The sequence below is a fragment of the Cyprinus carpio genome, chromosome A9 (assembly GCF_018340385.1).
Source record: "Cyprinus carpio isolate SPL01 chromosome A9, ASM1834038v1, whole genome shotgun sequence".
NCBI classification, from domain to species: domain Eukaryota; kingdom Metazoa; phylum Chordata; class Actinopteri; order Cypriniformes; family Cyprinidae; genus Cyprinus; species Cyprinus carpio.
Genome location: NC_056580.1, coordinates 9,106,687 through 9,128,523, shown reverse-complemented (window position 1 = coordinate 9,128,523; position 21,837 = coordinate 9,106,687). Strand labels below are relative to the sequence as shown.

Here is a 21,837-nt window from a genome sequence, read left to right as displayed (position 1 = left end):
TGGTTTACTCTACCTACCCGGAGATCGCTGCACCACTATTATCTGCTTAACAAAACAAAATTAAACAGCGTTATCCTGGATGAGCCCCTAGTTTATGTTACAAACCCCTGTTAAGTTTAGCCAGAAAGGGGGATGCAGCATAAAGAGGACATGTGAATCCTGATGCCAGGCTAAAATATTTATTTAAATAACGGAACATAACACAAATGGAAAACTATTCTAATGGAAAACTAACAAACAAAAATCGGGGAAAAAAAAGAGACCTTGAATAACTAGAAAAGGATAATATACTTCCCCAAACCACGGAGCAACTCCAAGGTATAAAGACAACAAAAGGGAAATAACAAACCCAAAACTCAAGGCGTAGGCCATAACAATTAAAAAATTCCAAATTTCCTCCTACAGATAACGGACTCCTTTTACAGATAACGAGAGCTTTCAAGAAACAACCAGAGCCACTTCACTACAGGTAAGAGAAATCCAGGCAGAGAGACATTCGTGTAGTTACTAATCTACTAATTAGTCATTTAGCTGATATTTACCCTAAGTATCCAACAGTACATTTAAATTTGGGGACAATCCCCACTTAAACTGAAAAGCCTCAAATTCTTGTTGGTTTTGAATATGTAACTTTCATCAGCCCAGATAGGCTTCACCACCAACTGTTGCTAACTGAATGTATTTGTTCTCATGTCACTGTCTAGAGGCCAGCATGAAGAAATTGTTTGTGGATGTGGACTGTGGTGTGGATGATGCTCAGGCTATCATGATGGCTTTTGCAGTGCCCGACGTGCAGATCCTGGGCATCTCCTGTGTTCAGGGCAACACTTCAGTAGAGAATGTCTGCAAGAACGTCCTGCGTGTCCTGAAAGTGTGTAAGCATCTGGAGGTGAGACGGTCCCATACGCCATATCACAATAAGATGGACATTTCTTTTGTGTCATGCAGTGATGCATTGTCCTTAAATGATTTTCATACATATTTTGAAATTACAATGCTACGTTTGTTAGCACATAGTATTTCCAGCAAGTATTGTGCAGTGTTTGCATAACTTTGAAACTTGGAAGAATCAGTATACAAGATATTGGTGAGCAAAAAGAAGGGGAAGACAGGGCTACAAATGAGAAATTTCATGGAAAAACCCGGAAATATTAGGGAAGTTTGAATGTGTTATATGAACAGTAGTGGAAATGTATTGAATTACTATTGTTGCGGTCCTAGGTTTACATAGGCCTTGCAGAATCTGCAAAATGTTAGTTTGAACAAAATATTTTTTTATGTAGTAATGCTTTCGTAAGAAGGCAGCTCAACCCTGTAGGAGTTAACTTTTGAAAAGGATCAAGATGTGCACATTTGTCTTATTTTGTTAACCTATAATTTCCTTAATTTCAAGGTCACTGCTTAGTCCTATTTCAATTTATCCTAACAGGAGTAGCAGGGCAGTTTTTTAAGCATATTTTATAAATTAATTGTATTCAGTATAAAGACTTGCATGAGATATTTCAAAAAGAACTCGAATTTCAAAATTAGAGAACACTTACAGATCCAGTACCTCCAAGTTATTGGTGTTAATCTGCCACCTGGTGCTAGTTTCCTTCATTACATCATTTTCACTGAGATTGCATGGTTTGGGGGATGTTTTCTGCAGGAGGAGTTATATAGCTCTCTCTATATAACTTCTTATATAGCTACTTGGCAGGGTGAATGCAAATGTTTATCAGAACCTCATTCAAGAAAATAAGGGTTTATTGAATTGCCTTGGTTATTTTGTCAAACTTTGAATTATTGAATTGATTATTTTCTTTGTGTTCAGTATTACATATCCTCTAATAATTCTGTTTGTAGAGATATTTTGAGCTAAATAACTACAGGAATAGCTTTACTTGCTGCACAGTTATGCACTGTTGTCCAGCACATGACAGCCATTCCAACATAATTAGAAAACCTGATTATGTGTCTGAATTGCTTTAGATTCCTGTATTCCGTGGAGCGACTAAAGCTCTCTTGGGACAGACCGTCGGTGCTGGAGATTTTCATGGCAAAGATGGACTCGGGGACGCCCCGGACCCCGACGCTCCTGGTTTGGAACTTGTCCAGAAAGAGGGCGCCGTGTCAGCCATGATCCGAATAGTCAATGAGAATCCTGGAGAGGTCTATATGATTATACAATATGAAAAATTAATTAATGGAATTACATGTTATGTGTGAATCATGTGTTGCTCCTGTTTCTCTAAGGTGTCTTTAGTGGCCACGGCTCCGCTGACAAATGTGGCTTTGGCAGTGAAACTTGACCCCTTATTTCCTCAGAAACTCAAAGGCCTTTACATTATGGGTGGCAATACAGACTGTGAGTCCCTTATACTTACTTTACACATAATATTTTATCAGAATAGGACTGCACAATATATCCAATATTACAGCTGGTAAGTTTGATTCATTTCAGTGAATTAAAGTGACCATTTTGATGAATCATTTGAGTTAATGATTCCTAAAAACAGACTTCTACCCAGCAGCAATGTCTTTTTAGCTGCAATTATAGCATCTTTCAAATAATATTAATCTAAATGTTTACTTTAAAATAGATTCACTCAAAATAAATAAAGCCTTTAATCCATGTCATATCCAAAATACACTATCAATAATAAATAATAAAATAATAATAATAATAATAATAAAATACACAGCATAGACAATTTTTAAAACATTTGGAATAATTATTGGATTTTTGTTTAAATGTTTTTGAAAGCCATTCCTTATGCTTAATAAGGCTGCATTTATTTGATCAAAAACACAGTTAAACTAATTCAAATTAGTTGTTAATGTTAAACAATATATTTAAACTGTCTGTTTTCTATTTGAATATATTTTAAAATGTAATTTATGTCTGTGATGCAAAGCAGAATTTTCAGCATCATTGGAGTAATGAACATTCAGCTTTGCATCATAGAAATAAATGACATTTAAAAGTCTTCAGTGTCACATGATCCTTCAGAAATCATGCTGATTTCCAGCTCAAGAAACATTTCTTATTATTGTTAACGTTAGAAACTGTTGTGCTGCTAAATATTTTTGTGGAAACTGTAATTTTGTTTTTGTATTTTCAGGATTCTTTTTCAATGAACACTTATTTAAAATTGAAATTTTTACAATGTAAAAGTTTTCCTGCCAAGTTTGATCAATTTAATGCATCCTTGCTGAATAAATGTATTTAACTTTTTTTTTTCAGTCATACCCCAAACTGTTTCCACAATATTAAGCAGCACAACTATTGATAACAAATACATTAATTACTGAATTACATTTAATTACAAATTACATTTATACTAAATATACTAAAATAGAAAAGTAATTTTAAATTGTAATATTACACAATCTTACTGTTTTTATGCTATTTGAGCAAATAAATGTGCCCTTGCTGTGCATAAGTGACTTTTGACCTGTACTGTACATCGTCAGAAGGACTTTATTGCCCAGTGCAAATCAGTCTGTGTATTGCCTATTTTTCATATTTTTAATGCAGTTAAACCAGGCTAGAGAATAACATGTTTATCTTTAGCTCGTGGGAACACTACTATATGTGGAGAGTACAACTTTGCAGCTGATCCTGAAGCAGCATATATTGTTCTAAATGAATTCCATTGCCCAGTTTACATTGCGACCTGGGAGTTCACCTGTCGCAGTAAACTACCCTGGGTGAGATCATCATCTCATACAGATTATTATGTATAATTGTTGTACTGCTTTTTGTTTTTTATATTTTTTTGTATATGTGGTATATATATGTTTTATTTTTGCGTGTGTTTTTGGGGTTTTGTGTGGATTTTGTGTGTCTGGGGACAGATGATGATGCGGTTTATGAAGCAGATCTTCAAGCACAGTATGGAGTCCTGCTACAGTGAGAGGATTGAGAAGGAGCTGGTGGATGGCCAGGGATTCATCTCCTGTGACTCGTATGCCATGGCAGCAGCCATAGACGACAAGTATGTCATTGAAACTGAACACAAAGCCGTCACTGTAGAGCTGGCGGGAAACTGCTGCCGGGGAATGATGGTTGTCGATCACCTCGATATCCTGAAGAAGACTCACAAAGCCCACATCTTGAAGGAAGTGGACTTGGAGAGGTTTAAAGAGCTCATGATGAATGCTTTGAAATAAATGATCATTAGCAGGCATCACATTTTTATGATCATCTCTGTGGAAAATTTTTGCTATTTGCTACTTAATCAGATTCCCTTTTTTACCAAAATCATAAAACTGTTCATACAGAAATGCTAGTCACCTGTTGAATAATTACATTTTGTTAAATAAACCACTAATGTTTTGAATATTGTTCTCTTTTGTGGCTCCAGTGATTTTATAAACAATCGTTCAGAACTGGAAATCCGTTTTATTTGATGATTTCTGGTGTTGATGCAGTTCATCATGTTCCCAAATAAGCATCAAGAGTTAATGACAACTAAGTTCCACAAGACACATTTGCTTAAAGAGCATAATATTTATACATTTGAGAGCATGTGTTGGCATCTTGATACAAAACATGTCATTCATGCTGAAGGTGTTATTCAGTATCCCTTTCTGCCTCGGAATCGAGATCGGGTGTCCAACTGTAATTAAAGAAGGAAAGGGCTTTTATTATACAGTAAAGACATTCTGACATTATCACTCTGACTCGTCAACACGTGCACTTGGCTGTAGTTTAGTTGGTTTGAAACCGAGCTATAAAAATTGAATTAAATTAGACTAAATTACACTGAAGGCAGTGGCACACAGGTCCAAAGTAACAATAAAAACACCTAAAACCATAATAATAAAGAAAATGTTAATAATGTTTATAAGTTTGTTTGTTAGTTTGAAAAAATAAAAAAATCATAGTTTAAAATTTATGACCATCACCATTCAATAGTTTGAAAAAAAAAAAAAATCATAGTTTAAAATTTATGACCATCACCATTCAAATTTTTATATTTTAATGTTTGTATATTTTGGCCAATTGAGTATTTTGGACATGTTTTGGACATTATATATATATACAATATTTATAATGTATGTACACAACTATATATTGGCCATTCTTATATATATATATATATAGGTGCTGGTCATATAATTAGAATATCATCAAAAAGTTGATTTATTTCACTAATTCCATTCAAAAAGTGAAATTGTATATTATATTCATTTCATTACACACAGACTGATATATTTCAAATGTTTATTTCTTTTAATTTTGATGATTATAACCGACAACTAAGGAAAACCCCAAATTCAGAATCTCAGAAAATTAGAATATTGTGAAAAGATTGAAGACACCTGGTGCCACACTCTAATCAGCTAATTAACTCAAAACACCTGCAAAGGCCTTTAAATGGTCTCTCAGTCTAGTTCTGTAGGCTACACAATCATGGGGAAGATTGCTGACTTGACAGTTGTCCAAAAGACGACAATTGGCACCTTGCACAAGGAGGGCAAGACACAAAAGGTCATTGCAAAAGAGTCTGGCTGTTCTCAGAGCTCTGGTGTCCAAGCACATTAATAGAGAGGCGAAGGGAAGGAAAAGATGTGATAGAAAACAAGTGTACAAGCAATAGGGATAACTGCACCCTGGAAGGATTGTGAAACAAAACCCATTCAAAAAATGTGGGGGGAGATTCACAAAGAGTGGACTGCAGCTGGAGTCAGTGCTTTCAAAAACCACTATGCACAGACGTATGCAAGACAATGGGTTTCAGGTGTCGCATTCCTTGTGTCAAGCCACTCTTGAACAACAGACAGCGTCAGAAGCGTCTCGCTTCAAAAAGGACTGGACTGCTGCTGAGTAGTGGTCCAAAGTTATGTGATCTGATGAAAGTAAATTTTGCATTTCCTTTGGATATCAGGGTCCCAGAGTCTGGAGAAAGAGAGGAGAGGCACACAGTCCACATTGCTTGAGGTCCAGTGTAAAGTTTCCACAGTCAGTGATGGGTGCCATGTCATCTGCTGGTGTTGGTCCACTGTGTGTTTCTGAGGTCCAAGGTCAACACAGCCGTATACCAGGAAGTTTTAAGAGCACTTCATGCTTCCGGCTGCTGACCAACTTTATGGAGATGCAGATTTCATTTTCTCAACAGGACTTGGCACCTGCGCACAGTGCCAAAGCTACCAGTACCTGGTTTAAGGACCATGGTATCCCTGTTCTTAAATTGGCCAGCAAACCTCACACGCCTGACCTTAAACCCATAGAACAAGTTCTATGGTGGTATTGTGAGAAGGAGATGCGATGCCAGACCCCTGCAGAAGAGCTGAAGGCCACTATCAGAGCAACCTGGGCTCTCACAACACCTGAGCAGTGCCACAGACTGATCGACTCCATGCACGCCGCATTGCTGCAGTAATTCCCAAAAGGATCCCCAACAAGTATTGATGCTGTACATGATCCTACTTTTCATGTTCATACTTTTCAGCTTGGCCAAGATTTCAAAAAATCCTTTCTTTGTATTGGTCTTAAGTTATATTCTTAAGTTTTCTGAGATACTGAATTTGGGATTTTCCTTAGGTGTCAGTAATAATCATCAAAATTAAAAGCAATAACATTTGAAATATATCAGTCTGTGGTAAATAATGAAATGAATATATATACAAGTTTCCCTTTTGAATGGAATTATTGAAATAAATCAACCTTTTGATGATTTCATTATAATGACCAGGAAGATGATATATATATATATATGTATATGTGTCCTGAGCCGCTCTTGTAAATTAAGATTGCTTTAGTTCCTCATTTAGCTGAGAGGTTGTTTTCCTTGAACTGTACATTAATCAGTCCACTGCATTTTAAACAGCAGAGGTGTACTGACCTGGATCTCTTTCACTCAAAAGAAAGCAACATGCCAAGCCTTTGCAGGGTCCCTTCCTTCAGTCACTCGCAGGGTTACCGTCCTGCGACATAACAGAGAATCATGATTTGGGGGAAAAAAATAAACTTCCGTTCACGTTCTGCCAATAGGTTTTTACGGCATGGTGCATAAGCTGCAGCAAGAAAAAGTGCAAAACTGAGTCATGGAGTTTGCATGCAGAGTAATTGATGAAAGGCACAGTCCATATTGGCTTGCCATCTCCAGTGTCAGTTGGCCACCTTCTAGTTACCTGGTGAGGGTTATGCAATGGTGCATTTCCTTATTCAGGTCCTGAAAAAGAGAGGAGAGGCACACAGTCCACATTTCTTGAGGTCCAGTGTAAAGTTTCCACAGTCAGTGATGGTTTGCGGTGCCATGTCATCTGCTGGTGTTGGTCCACTGTGTTTTCTGAGGTCCCAAGGTCAACACAGCTTATACCAGGAAGTTTTGTAGAGAGCACTTCAGGCTTCCTGCTGCTGAACAACTTTATGGAGATGCAGATTTCATTTTCCAACACGACTTGGCACCTGCACACAGTGCCAAAGCTACCAGTACCTGGTTTAAGGACCATGGTATCCCTGTTCTTAATTGGCCAGCAAACTCGCCTGACCTTAACCCCATAGAAAATCTATGGGGTATTGTGAGAAGGAAGATGCGATACGCCAGACCCAAGAATGCAGAAGAGCTGAAGGCCACTATCAGAGCAACCTGGGCTCTCATAACACCTGAGCAGTGCCACAGACTGATCGACTCCATGCCACGCCGCATTGCTGCAGTAGTTCAGGCAAAAGGAGCCCCAACTAAGTATTGAGTGCTGTACATGCTCATACTTTTCATGTTCATACTTTTCAAGTTGGCCAAGATTTCTAAAAATCCTTTCTTTGTATTGGTCTTAAGTTATATTCTAATTTTCTGAGATACTGAATTTGGGATTGTCCTTAGTTGTCAGTTATAATCATCAAAATTAAAAGAAATAAACATTTGAAAATATATTTGAAATATATATAAATATCAGTCTGAATTATTGAAATAAATCAACCTTTTGATGATATTCTAATTATATGACCAGCACCTGTATATATATATATATATATATGTATGTATGTATGTGTCCTGAGCCGTCTTTAATATTAACTGACAGGGCTCCCTGTTTAGTTTACCTCATTTAGCTGAGAGGTTGTTTTCCTTGTCTGAACTGTACATTAATCAGAATTTTTTTAAGGAATTGTGCATAATTTAAACAGCAGATGTACTGACCATGGATCTCTTGCACTCAAAGAAAGCCACATGCAAGCCTTTGCAGTGTCCTTCCTTCAGACACTCACTGGGCTTCTTACCGTCCTGCGACACAACAGAGACCATCATTATTTAGACAGCTGGGGGAAAAATAACTTCCGTTCACGTTCTGCCAATTAGTTTTTAAGGCATGTGTGTCATAAGGCTTGTTTCTATTATGCAGTAGCTTTTGTAGCACATCAGACATCAGAAATATGCTCTGGTTAAACTCACGCACTGTTATTAGCAAAAAATTACAACATCAATCAATCATTAATTAAAAGGTGTGGTGTGAGGGATGAATGATTTTTTTGTTGTGCAGACCTTCGCTACACAGTCATGCTGAAGAAGACAGGCTTTGAAATCTTCTCTTAATCCAGCGCAGGCGCGGCCATCGTCCTCTTTATCCTCGTAATATTTAGGCATTCTGTAGAGCTTTCATTCGAGCAGCTTTAAGCGAAATATGAGATCAGGCGAATAGAACACAACAGCTAGCCTACAGATAAATCAAATGCGAAATTTTAATGAAAGCGGCCATGTTACGTATGACGTATATAAGGGAGTGGGACAGGTGCATTGTGGGAATTGTAGTTCGCAAATGTTTCATTGGTTCACGCTTACAGAACTCAAAACTGCTGCACGTATTTTTATTGAAAATAGTGTTAAATTACGCCATTTTATACTGTCAACAATTATGCATCGATTTCAATCATTTTTTGTACTAAGTACGGTATGTGACAGTAATATAATATAACAGCCTAGAAGTGTGAAGCATGTGTATTGACCAGAAGATGGCACTAAAATAATGCTTTTGTAGTACATTATCACGTTTGCTCTGGCACCTAGAGACTTGAACAACACTGAAAATGTATCGATATCATCGCATTAGACAAATTGTGGCAGCTATTTTAAAGAAACAGCATTTTCAGGGAAAATGTTTATAAAAAAAAATATATGTACTGTACTGTGAGACAAAAGAGTTTGAACAATTAGAGTTTAAACAATTACTTGGCTAGCATTTTGCTTATAAATTGGTTTGATATTTCCATTCCAGATTTAATATAATACAACTGTACAGTGAAAATATTTAGGCCTAAATTTAAGATTAATGTATTTGAATATGATATATATAATATCTGACAATATGGCATATTCAATTTCTGTCCATTTGGATTACAAAGTTTTAACAAACAGATTAATAAACTTAGTGTGATGCATACTTGTTAGATATACATTTAAAAAAAATAATCATGGCATAGTTGATTTTATTTTAATTCATTTTATTTCGATTTTATTTAAATAATCATTTCAAAATGCATTTATTCATATTGCTCAGAATCTGTTCATTGTAAAAGCAATTACATTTATTCAGTTTACAAGTATGTAACTATAATAGAAATACCTGTGGACAAAGCAATATTCAGTTAGAATATACGAGATTGAAACAAACTGATTGATCATAAATATATAAACCTGGTTATTGCGTATTTAGAATGCATTCATTTTATTAGTACTGACAAATATGTATCATAAATGTCTTTATTAGTTTGACAAATCCTAAATTTAGACCCATTTTTTCTTTAAGACAGCAGGAAAATATTGTTTAGGCCCTAAAATGGCATAATTCATACATACAACACTCTTTGTTGACGTCACATCACAACATGCATTCTACAAAACATGAAAATATTACTCACAGCTGTATGATTAAATACGTAAGATAAATCGCATGCGCAATGAGGGAACACAACAGAAACATAAAATGATGAATTATGTCAAGACTGGTTTATTTTGGAACAGTTTATTCAAATCAATGTCAGAGCTGGAGAAAGACAGATGAAGGCACATGAAAGTCAAGAATGCACAACACAAGAGGAGCACATTTCATGTCTGATTCATCTCAACGCAAGACTGAAGGGTGGATTTCAAGATGGACATCCACTGATCCCAGATGGGAAACCGGCCCATGAGAGTTTAACAAGAGTGCAATGGATAACAATCCATCTTTCAGTGCTAAAACAGGTGTGGAGACCGATCATTGAGCACAAATCTGACTAAAAAGGCAGCAGTTCGGCAAAACACTGAAAACCACTCCATTGTGGTCTCTCAGAAGAGATCATTAACAAACTGTAAACAAATGGTTATGACAGTACATTGGCTTTCTATTAAAAAAAACACACACTGCTCAAGTACTGCGATTCACATCCAGCTCCAAGTAGTCACTAAAATGAAGGTATACTGTATGTATGTATAAAGGATATGCTCTGAAACTTGAAGCATCAAGGAATATACAAGGACACATCATGTCACTCTGAACTAAAACTTCCATCTTATTAAAGATATATACAATCACATGAGATGAGAGCACTTTGGAAATCTGTACAGCAGTTACCTCAGTCCCTACGTCAGGGGCTACAAGCAAAATAAATAAGAACCATAGCTTTACAATATAATAAATGTACAGTGTAATAAATCTAGGTGTCAAAACCAGCACACACACTTAACACTACAGAAAATAGCTGTAAAGCCCTGTTCACACAAGAACGATAACTATAAAGATAACGATATTAGCGTCCACAACAGAGAACGATATCGTCTGTTTAACTAAGCGTACGTGTGTCTGCCGCTTTAAATTCTCGAGCTCGTTATAGCGGGATGGATTCTGATTGGCTGTCAATGTTTGTCTCGTTCATCAGCTAGAAAAAAATCGTTCTGAAAGTGATTCCAACGATATCGTTTCTCTGTGCCTTTATCGTTATAGTTGTAGTGTGGACTCTGCTATTCTTTAATATTGAGAGCGATTTTTAGAACGATATCTTTATCATTATCTTTATAGTTATCGTGCTTGGTGTGAACGGCCTTAAAGGAACACTCCACTTTTTTTTGCAAGCAGGCTCATTTTCCAACTCCCCTGGAGTTAAACAGTTGAGTTTTCCCGTTTTCGAATCCATTCAGCCGATCTCCGGGTCTGGCGGGATCCGGGTCTTTAGGTTAGAATTTTTCGTTGAATCAGATTAGACCGTTAGCATCTCGCTCAAAAATGACCAGAGTTTCTATATTTCTCATATTTAAAACCTGATTCTTCTGTAGTTACATCATGTACAAAGACCGTTAGCATCTCGCTCAAAAATGAAGTTGGAAAATTAGCCTATTTTTTTTTTTTTAAAGTGGAGTGTTCCTTTAAATGTAGCGGTTCTATTCCATTTCCATTATAAATCTATGATTCTGGAATTATTTTGCTCCTGGCCAGATCCACACAGAATCTGCACCTGCAGAACTCTACAGAAAACTTTAAACGGCCGTCATTCATGAAGTTCTGCATAATTTGTGCATGTGGAGATCTATAGAGAAAACTTTAAACGGCCGTCATAAGGTGATGAAAAAAAAATATTTCAAGGCATTTAAGTTTGCTTAAGTTGCAAAAAATGTTATATTCCCCCAATAAAATTGGTTTATTCACAAAAACTTTTACGTTCATTCACAAAAAATGAGCGTTTTTTACCTCCCCCAGAAAACTTTAAACGGCAGTAATTTTTTTAGTTTTTTTATGGGTTTTTTTGCTTTATCTTGAAATGTATTGGTTTATAGTTCTTTTTCTTTATATTTCAAAGTTTTTGGGTTGAAGCGATAGATTTATGTTTGTAAGGAGACGCAAAACATTTCGTGAACATTTTGTGTGAGAACCAAAAGCACTGAAATATAATTTTTCGCCGTTTTGAAATGTCAGCTCATTTTATTTGCCCATCACCATATTATTTTTTTGTGTTCTTAGTTTGTTGTTTTTTATGATTAGTAGTACCCTCAGCTTCATTAATCACATTTCACCACATCTGAATTCATTCGGTGCAGAAAAAAAATCAGCAGATTCTATCTGGACTTCATCATGACTCACTGAACATTCAGATACTTGTGATACAGCATAGAGAGGAGAACTTTTCTGACTGACGTGATGAAAGCAGAGTATTTGAGATGGAAAATGCTCAATGAACAAATGAAGACATGAAAGATTCTGAAACATAAATACGGACATGCCATGCTCTAAACATGAACGTGTCATTTAAATCAAGCATCTAACAAACTATCCTAATGTATGATTTAAGTGTTTGGACACAGGGCACAAGGCAGTCCTTTACCACGCCCCAAACTGGGACACTGGATGTTAAGGCACAGAGGTGGGTGGCCCTGCACCCTTCTGAACTACACAAAGATACAAACATTAAGCCACAATAAATTCTCTGCCACATCATACATTTCCAAAGAATATAAAATAAAAGCATTTACCTTTTGTACAAATTAAAGATTTATTTCAAATAAATTAATTCACCTTCATAGATCGTCATTATCATAATAATAACAGCAATTAAAAACCTTCGGATTAAAAGCCATGATTGATTCATTGACAATAAACCAACACAGAGGAAGAAAATCCACTTCTGTTGACCAGGTGGACGCCCAAAGATATGCTGTTTTAAGATTTTGGCAAAACAGCCAATTAAATAATAAACTGGTCTCGAAATGTTCTTAAAAGAGTGTCAAACACCAGCGGCCTAAAACCTAAAAAAGGACTTTGAAACAAAAACATTTCTTTCATCCCACTTGTTCATCTCTAAGCTGAAATCCAGCCGTGTTTTTCTGACCCAAAGTTTATGGTCAGTTACAGTCCATGACGGCAGAGCGCTGAGGACAATCTTCATCAGTAGGGGATATTAACTTATCCAGCATTGGTGTAGCTTTGAATCCTGAACTTCAAACCTTAATGACAGCGATGATTGCAATTCTCCACGACACAAATTTAGTGTCTGGAAACATTCTGTCAAAAAGTGTTTGCTTGGTTTTTTTTCTGTACAGTAGTAGTCACATCCACACAACAGAATTCAGGGAATAGTAAAAGGTAACACGAAGTCTGAAGAAAGAGGCCAAGGCAAGTAGAAGAGAAGAGAGAATGTCAAAACTACCAGAGGATGACGAGAAGAAGAAAAAAAGAGGAAAAGTAAAGTTTAAGAGGTGAAGCACAAAGCCAGGGTTCCTCCACGCACTCTGATAATGTGAGGGTCACTCGATCCGCTGTAGATGCGAGCAGCACGTCCCTGTCTAGGTGACCACTGGAGACATTCAGGTAGTTACCCAGGTATCCTCTTGATATGGATCTGACAAGAGACACCAAAGAACATCCGTCAAGAACCAGGCATATGAAGAACATCATCTATGCACATCTATTGTCCAGTCAACTGTGTTCTCATTTTGGACATATAAGGTGTCCACATCAAAATGTCCTCATGTGCCAGACAGCGTTGACTGTTATGGCTGGTTATGACAAACAATGCAAAACACAGAAGGGGTATGATATATGGCTTGATGCTTTGTCAAAACACTCCTAAATTTCAACATTTTCAATTGTAGTAATTTGTGTAATAACACGATAACATGTTTCAACGCAAAAATATGATCTTTTATAAGCTGACGTTCCACTGGAATGAATGCATTAAGTGCAGTGTCAGGTTTATAAGATATTCAGTAACTGTAGATATGATCCAAAATCTCTGCTTCCATATACTGGGATACTAAACCAAAGGCAGCAAGCAGACCTCGCTAATAATGGCCCACACGGCGGAGTCCTTCTGGACCGTTAGACGAACAGCCACCACAGGGTTAAAGGCAGGGTCAACCGTCCCCTCCACCACTCCTTTCTCAAACTGAGCTAAAGACAGACACAAAGCCAAGAATAAAATATTTGAACTCTAAAAGGGGAGACCAGACGTGATTGTAACATTTTGCATTCAGTTATAATAATTAGCTTCAAGTGCAAAACTGCTGATTTGATCATGAATGTAACTCACCAAGCTTATAGAACCGATCTTCTGTTCGTTTGTACTTCTCTTTGGTCTTCAATTCAGCATCCTGTGAGGCAGAACATACTCATTTAAAAGCACTTCAAGCGCCTGAAGAGTCTTGAGTCTGAAAGGTACTTGCACTACGCTATCAATGTAAGACAACTGCAGGAGTAACATTTGTATTCAATGATAAAATAAGAAGCAAACCCAAGCTCACAAACCCATTTACACAAACTCAGATGCATTACCAGCCTCATTTATTCAAGGAACATCTGCAAGAACAAACATCAAAGCCCATCCGAAGCCTTTTTAAGCTCTGTATCACAGCAGGATGGCAGTACGCTGCCTCATTACCAAAGTAGCTCGACTTGTGATTGACTAAAATTAGCCCTGGTGGCAGTGTACACAGGAGACCTACGCCAGATATTCCTGAGACTCTGACACACCTGGCATCCTGGGGCTTGTTTGGACATTTAGAGGAAACCGTCTAAATCTAACTGAGAATGTGTTTTTTCATTTACCGAAAAGGGCAGGAACTCGACAGTAGTGTTCTCTATTTTGTCTCCTGGGTGCTCTTGGTTTCCACTGCGAAAAAGGAACCTGCAAATCAAAGGCTGATTGTTAATGAATATGCATGTACAGGCACAAACTCATTAATATTCATGAACACACATGTACAAACACTGGCAGGACATGGACAAGAACTTGTGAAGACTGAGTCTAACTTAGACAGCGCAGCCTGAACACACACACACACACACACACACACACACAGATGAGGGGTTTCTAAATAGACCCCTACTTGAGCTGCTAATTAAATCCAGTCACACGTTAGTAAATTGATAATTCATCTTGTTAGCACTGTTTCTACTCACACAAACACTTTGAACAGGTCTCTGTTAGACAAAGAAAATTAATGGGCAGACAGCATAACTGTCTGTCCACATCTATTTTCCGAAATAACCCTCATCTCTCTCTGTCTATCTTATTCACTAACAGGATCAACCATAAGGGTGTTCTGACGTACCAGGACAGGTGTAAGATAGTTTTGGGCCTTCAAAAAAATACAGCAAAAAAAGTAAAATTGTGAAATATTATTACAATTTAGAATAACTGTCTTGTATTTTAATCTATGTTCAAATTTAATTTATTCCTGTGATGCAAAGCTGAATTTTCAGCAGTTGTGAGGCTTACAGAAACCATCATACTTTTTTGTACTAAAATTAAAGAAAGACATTTTGTCATCAATTATTCACCCTTATGTTGTTTCAAAACTGTGTGAATTTCTTCTGTGGAACCAGTGCCGTTGAGAAACAGAGTTGCGACATTCCCATAGGGGTCCCTATTTCTATTTCATGTGACCATGTAAGGGTTACCTACCATGTGATCACATGGCGCAAGATTAAAGCATGTGGCAACTCTCTCTCAACGGCTCTGTGTGAAACATACTATAAAATATATTTTGAAAAATGCTGGCAGGACAGGAACCCGGTAGACCTTGTGATGATGTCATCATCAAATACAGAAATTGTCACTGTATGTACAAAAACAGTCAAAATATTCTTCAAAATATCTTGTATGTTATTCAGAAGAAATATGCACGTACTGTAGGTTCTGAATCACACGAGGGTGAGTAAATGACAACCCCTTGACAACACCTTTAACAACATGGTTATGAATTCTGTGTATTTAAACATGTCACTAACCTAATATCTAGTTGGCTGATATACTGTAGATGAGTTGTTGTTGTTTTTTTAATTGACAAAAAAAAGAAAGATAAAAGCATTAGAAATATGTTGAAATTTCAGAAATTATTTTTATGGAAGATTTATATTTATAAAATAAGTTTTTTTTTATTTATATTGCTTGTTAAAAAAAAGGTTCACATTTAAACCAAAATTCTAAATATATTTTCTGACACACATACAGATATGTTACTAAAAATACAGGCCGTTCTGGCAGGGCAACCAAAAATCCAAAACACTGACCCAGATTGGGCCTGCACAAAAAAAGAACGAATCTTCTCCTAGAGTTGTGTATCTGCTCAACATTGTTTTCTCAATTACATCCCACTGTCTTCCTCTCCAGAGGTTTTTGGTTGCAGGGTCTTATTTTAGAAGCTTCTCATTAGCCACCTCTACTCCCCTGTGAGGACAGTGAGACGTGGAGACGTGTGAATGATGTCTTCTGACTAGAGCTCTCTGAGTGAGTGTGAACATCACTTTTAGGAGAGGGTTACAGAACAAAATTACTTGGGTGTGTGTATTTGCATGTGAATAGTGTATTAAATAAATGTGGATAAATGCAATACTGATCCCTCAAATGTCCTGAACCTCTCTCACACTGGCTCTAGGTCATCGGGTCATCATTAGCGTCGATAACTGTGTGTGTGTGTGCATCTCTTTCAGCCGTCCTGAGAGAGACTGACCTTTCTATGTTGACGGGACGATCAAACTTGAACAGGACGTAGTCTCCAGCCATTGGAGTAATGGCCCAGAAAAAGTCCTCGCCCATGTATGTCTTCTCAAGTGTATGACCTTGATACACTTTTAGAGAGGTGGACACCTCCGCCGGCGGGTTCACATGAATCTTATGAAGCAGTGGTTTCAGGAAGTCTTTATCCTGACAGAGCACAAGACAAAGTTAACAGGAAGTGCAGCTGATGGCCGGACTGATTTAGAACAGTCCTTAACAGTAAAAACAGCAAGCGAAATTGGGTAAAAGGTCAGCTATTCAAGAAAAAAAGACACTTGGGTATGAGAAAACAGGATACTTGGGTAAGACAAGATGGCAGGAAGTGAAAGCAAGTTTGTATGGAAGAGAATCAGGAATTTTAACACCTAGAGGAAAGATTTGACAGTTGTGCAAGGTCATGAAAAGCCAGTAATAACATCCATCTCAGATGAGCAGAATACAAGCGGTCAGTAATAATTACAGGTATAACCGGGTTCCAACATGTTTTGGACAACACTCACTAAAACTACATTTGTAGTGTAAACAATAATGTGTCCTGAATAACAAATGAAGGACTAGCTTGTCAAACATCCATTATGCTAAAACAAGGGTTTAAACTTTGCTGGTTAAGTCACCAAAGATGGATTGTTTATACAAGGTGTAAACAGTGCTCATGAAATAAGAGTTACCGTGAGTTTCTGGATTTTCCCAGCAAGGGAGGAGTGTAGGCCTACGTGCTGAAACAAAGAGGGCCTGAAACGAATGCGCAGACTCGACTTCTGTCTATCACAGTGCTTCTGGAAAGAAAAAGAATGAGGAAGCCAAATTAAGACTGTGGGAATGATGTAATACAGATAGAGTTAAAAAATAAAGAAATACAAATAGAGACATGACGTGTCTATTTGTAGAGAGAAAGAAAGATAAAAAAATACAAGTTCCTGTTCTGCTGCGCTCAAGGAGTGTGAAAAGCCTCTCACTGATGCACCACAGTAGAGGAGAGTTCAAGGTTACAGAAACACACTTACAGCATCTTTCTCTGGGTTGCACACTTTGACCCAGAGTATGTGATCCAGGAGCCAATCAATGGGCTTCTCCTTATAAAACATGAAGATAAACTCCACAATGAGATTTAGATCTGGGGCTTGGAACATCTTACCTGAGAACGACAAAAAACAAAACAAAACCAAAAAAATGATAATAATAATGCATTAATTTAAAAAAGACTACCATTCAAAAGCTTGGGGCTGTAAAGATTTTTTTATGTTTTTGAAATAAGTTTCTTATTCTAACCAAGGCTGCATTTATTTGATAAAAATACAGTAAAAAATGTAGTGTTGTGAAATATTATTATCATTTAAAAATAAATATATTATATTTCAAAATGCAATTTATTCCTGTGATCCAAAGCTGAATTTTCAGCATCATTACTCCAGTCTTCAGTGTCACATGATCCTTCAGAAATCATTCTAATATGCTGATTTGGTAAAAAGAAACTTTTTATTTATGTATTTATTTTTATTATCATCTGCTTAGGTTTTTTTTTTTTTTTTTGGAAACAGCATTTTTTTCAGTAAGTTCAAAAGATCAGCATTTATTTCAAATAGAAATCCTTTGTAACATTCTAAATGATAACTGTCATTTTCAATTAATTTAATGCAGCCTTTCAATTAAAAATTACACACACACATAAAAACATGCATATTGCATATATATATGATATATATATATATTGTGATATATATATATATATATAGATATAAAAAACTATATATATAATATATAATATATAGAAGAATAAATATTTATATGCTGTATTATGACAAGAAAATCTTAGAAAACTGAAATTAAAAAATTCTGTTCCGGGTCTAAACCTGTTCTTTCTTCGGAGGGACACAAAGGGAGAATATTTATGCAGCTATATGTTTTTTCTTTGTTGGGAGGGAAAGGGAGGGTGTTTATTTATGTAGATTTATTTATATTGATTTTTTTTTTGTTTTTTTTTTGTTGCTTGATTGCACAAGAAACTCAAATATATATACTATATATATACTATATATATATATATAGATATATAAAGATATATTATATATAAATTATAAATGTTATTTATAAATAAAGATCACACCAATGAAGCCCAGCTGTGAAAACTCAAGGATCATCCAGTCCTCAGTGGCGAGTTGTAGAGCAAAGTTTTTCATGGTGGCAAAATAGTTGGGCTTGGCAACGATGTCGTCCTCCAACTGTTAGAAAAACAGGAAACAGTTATGAAACATACAGAACAGCTCATAAACAAGATCTGTCTTGACACAAGCTGCACCTACTAAAATGTCACATCTAACTAGCAATCAACCTGGAGAGAGAGAAAAAACAACAACTTCACACATTCACTCTTGCCACCAACAGAAGCACAGTTCAGAAATTCACTCTTGCCACCAACAGAAGCACAGAAAAACCCCTCACTGTCTTCCTCTGAGTCGTTCACACATTCACTCTTGCCACCAACAGAAGCACAGAGTCCACACTTTTGTTACGTAATGCTGCTTTGACTGTAGGGTAGAATTTATCGTGGGGTTCGCATCGGTGTGGAAGTAGGGGCTCACGAGCACCCTTCTGAAAGCTAAAATGACAAATGGGACACCCTACGGTCTCATGCACTTAATGGACACGCAGGGGCCACAAGACCACAACTGCACGTGAAGTGTGCCATTTGGGACAGGGCCAAAGTTAAAGCATGTTTCCTATAACCTTGAGTAACTTGAGTTAAAAAAAAAACATGAAGCAATACCTTTTCCCTCTCCTAAGAGAGCACAGCGTGTATTGAGAGCACACAGACATGGAGACACTAGAGAGATTTATTAGAGAGATTTATTGGTACGTTTTAGATATAATTGGAGAAGCAAAAAAAATAGAGAGAATTTTCAAAATACGTATAAAAAACTCAATAAAATTGTGAAATATTACAATTTTATATAAATTTTCTATTTTTATTTATGTTATTGTGTAGTTTATTTGTGTGACACCATTACTCCAGTCTTCAGTGTCACATGATCACTATCACTCTATAAAAAATATTATCAGTGTTAATAAGAGTTTTGCTGCTTAATTCTTTGATAAACAGAAAGTTCAAAATAGCATTTATTCATAATGGAAATATTTTGTAACAAATGATTTACTGTCACTTTTGATCATATTAGCACTTTACTGCTAGTATTAACTTCTTGCAAAATGTAAAATAGTACTAATCCCAAACATTCGAAAGGTAGTGTAAATGTAATAAATTAAAATCCCAGCCTCTCATCGCAAGTATGATGTTAAAAGACAAGTTAAAGACTCTCATGTGTGATATTGCATAAATATTTAACATCATTTCAAACAAGTATAACTATAAAAACGCATTTATTAATTTATCTTATTTCCATAACTCTCTCATACAGGATTACAGCTGATATCTTGCACACTGCAAAAATAACGGGCTGGCAGAGGCTTCTGCTTGATTGTTTTCATCATGTTATGCTTTTCATGTTTGTTTGTTCAGTGTCAAGTTGAATGTTATGCCGCTTTAAATCTGCTGCGATCATGTACAGCTGCTCTAACCGTAGCAAATTCCTTCCCCTGATCATATTCCCAGCTGTAAAATCATTATCACTTCATAAAAACAGAAATCCCAAAACCACCAAGTCACGTTCCCATGACAACCGCTACAGAGCCAAAGTGTGTCTTCAGGGTATATCCAGACACATGAGTTACCATGGCAACCCCTGAGCAGAGAGCTTTTGGGGTACTTTATGTCTGTCTGAACTGAAGAGCTTAACACTGGTCTCAACTGCTCAGCTTCATGTCTATGTACGATATGCTGTCAATTAGCAAAGATAAGAGTTTTGATTCGACCTCCAGTGTGCAGAAGTAAAAGAAACCTGCGTTTACAGTAATATACTTAAAATGGAGGCAAATAATCATTTAAAATTTGAACTACAAACAAAGATATTGCAAAGAAAAGTTACATCCCATTTTTTAAACCATCACTGGAAGTGTTGAAAGTGTAAGTGTTTTAAGTTTTTCATTCAATATTTATATATTATTTTAAATCAGCTTTATTTCAATTAACAAAAATGATTTTATAATTTGATTTCAACAATAAATGCTTAAAATAAAAATGAGTGTATATATAAACTTATAAAATAATCTATAAATAAACTAAAAACATAACACTAAAACTTACAGGCTTAAACGCCTTGAGAGTGGATTTAGGCATTATAAAGTACAGTATAAAAATGTATATTAATTTTGATATGTGCTAAAGATTACATTTCTTGCTGTTATTAAATTATCAGCAATTTAAAGAAAAATTATATTATAAAAGAGAATGTAAGATAAGGGCAAAATAATAATATAAATGTAAAAACAGGGGAACTAACATATACAATTAAATATTCAATAGAAGCTAATCTATCCAGTGTTAACTGCTACTGAAAATAATAATAATAATAATAATAATAATAATTTATGTCAAATTTATATCAATATGGTAACAAATTTTTTTTAATATTATATTATTAATCTTCAAAAAGTTATTGTCTGTGGTAATTCACAGCATGCCACAAATGCTGTTAATAGACATTGAGTTGAAAATAGTTTTATTATGGGCGAAACAGCTGTAAGCAAACCATGCGTAGGTTGCTTTCCCCAAAGTGTAAACACTATGACGCTTTCAAAACATTGCTCTGTTTCTATTTGTATCCTGACGATCCTGGGACAGCCCCACTGACTGACACACTGTCCAATAGCAGACAGGGGAGTGTTTTGGGAACCTGTTTGAAAAGTCATTCGATTTTTAATTCTGTGGTGCAGACACTACACACTTCACCTTTAAACTTGGTCATTTGATTACCTGGACATAATAGACCCCTTTGTTCACGGCATACATCATTAGAAAGGAATAGTCCAAGTTCTGCTTGGTCCTCCATCTACAAAACAACACAAATACAGCACATCATACAGTTGTTAAAAAAGGGAGATGTCCAGTAGCCTAAAAGCCAAGGTTGAATGTTAAAACCTGTTGATGACGAGTCAGCTAACTGACCGGGAGTGAAATTCTAGATGTCAAGCGTATGACGAGTGTGACTGACAGTAACAGAAAACAGAAACATACATAGCCGACAAGCTAAATAAAGGTAGGGTGAGGCTATAAACAAAAACACATCACTCACGCATACTCGATATAACCTCTGTTATTCATTCGTCCTTTTCAGTAAGGGATTCAGAAAAGAGAGGTAAAAATATCCAAAAAGGACAAAGAATATTAAATTTGAAGGGCATCAAAGCCACTAGTTTTCTTTGATCAAACTGACTTAGTAAAGTGGATGAGAGTAGAGTCTGTGGAACAGAATAAGTACTCAGATGCTCAA

The 21,837-nt window shown here is 36.2% G+C and overlaps 3 protein-coding genes across 3 annotated transcripts in view; 1 reads left to right on the top strand and 2 right to left on the bottom strand.

The window, feature by feature from the left end:
* Positions 1-354: 354 nt before the first annotated feature.
* On the top strand, positions 355-4,325 carry LOC109075979 (probable uridine nucleosidase 1). Its single transcript, XM_042763403.1, has 6 exons — positions 355-469; positions 705-889; positions 1,972-2,151; positions 2,236-2,347; positions 3,557-3,723; positions 3,841-4,325. Exons 2-6 carry the CDS (start codon positions 713-715, stop codon positions 4,153-4,155), a joined length of 951 nt encoding a protein of 316 aa, XP_042619337.1. The 5' UTR covers positions 355-469; positions 705-712; the 3' UTR covers positions 4,156-4,325.
* A 42-nt stretch (positions 4,326-4,367) lies between these two features.
* On the bottom strand, positions 4,368-8,704 carry LOC109075983 (cytochrome c oxidase assembly factor 5). Its single transcript, XM_019091813.2, has 3 exons — positions 8,472-8,704; positions 8,130-8,213; positions 4,368-4,604 (listed from the first exon to the last, which is right to left on the bottom strand). The coding sequence occupies exons 1-3, from the start codon at positions 8,571-8,573 to the stop codon at positions 4,563-4,565; spliced, it is 228 nt and encodes a 75-aa protein (XP_018947358.1). The 5' UTR covers positions 8,574-8,704; the 3' UTR covers positions 4,368-4,562.
* Positions 8,705-12,434: 3,730 nt separating this feature from the next.
* The window catches only part of LOC109075984 (alpha-1,3-mannosyl-glycoprotein 4-beta-N-acetylglucosaminyltransferase A-like), a 40,432-nt gene continuing 31,029 nt past the window's right edge, over positions 12,435-21,837 (bottom strand). The window contains exons 8-16 of the mRNA XM_042763402.1: positions 21,321-21,396; positions 18,558-18,672; positions 17,458-17,588; positions 17,122-17,229; positions 16,407-16,600; positions 14,500-14,578; positions 13,985-14,045; positions 13,733-13,845; positions 12,435-13,294 (exon numbers count right to left, since the gene is read on the bottom strand). Coding sequence (XP_042619336.1) covers positions 13,268-13,294; positions 13,733-13,845; positions 13,985-14,045; positions 14,500-14,578; positions 16,407-16,600; positions 17,122-17,229; positions 17,458-17,588; positions 18,558-18,672; positions 21,321-21,396 — 904 coding nt within the window. The 3' untranslated portion in view covers positions 12,435-13,267. The remainder of the gene's footprint in view (positions 13,295-13,732; positions 13,846-13,984; positions 14,046-14,499; positions 14,579-16,406; positions 16,601-17,121; positions 17,230-17,457; positions 17,589-18,557; positions 18,673-21,320; positions 21,397-21,837) is intronic.

What these genes read in the sequence shown, in the direction of transcription:
- LOC109075979 (XM_042763403.1), top strand. Translation starts at nt 713, where the DNA reads ATGAAGAAATTGTTTGTGGATGTGGACTGTGGTGTGGATGATGCTCAG. An exon ending in TCAATGAGAATCCTGGAGAG is followed by an intron (nt 2,152 to 2,235) that starts GTCTATATGATT and finishes TGTTTCTCTAAG; the next exon opens with GTGTCTTTAGTGGCCACGGC. An exon ending in TATGGGTGGCAATACAGACT is followed by an intron (nt 2,348 to 3,556) that starts GTGAGTCCCTTA and finishes GTTTATCTTTAG; the next exon opens with CTCGTGGGAACACTACTATA.
- LOC109075983 (XM_019091813.2), bottom strand. Translation starts at nt 8,573, where the DNA reads ATGCCTAAATATTACGAGGATAAAGAGGACGATGGCCGCGCCTGCGCT. An exon ending in AGCATGACTGTGTAGCGAAG is followed by an intron (nt 8,214 to 8,471) that starts GTCTGCACAACA and finishes GTTGTGTCGCAG; the next exon opens with GACGGTAAGAAGCCCAGTGA. An exon ending in TTGAGTGCAAGAGATCCATG is followed by an intron (nt 4,605 to 8,129) that starts GTCAGTACATCT and finishes CTTTAATTACAG; the next exon opens with TTGGACACCCGATCTCGATT.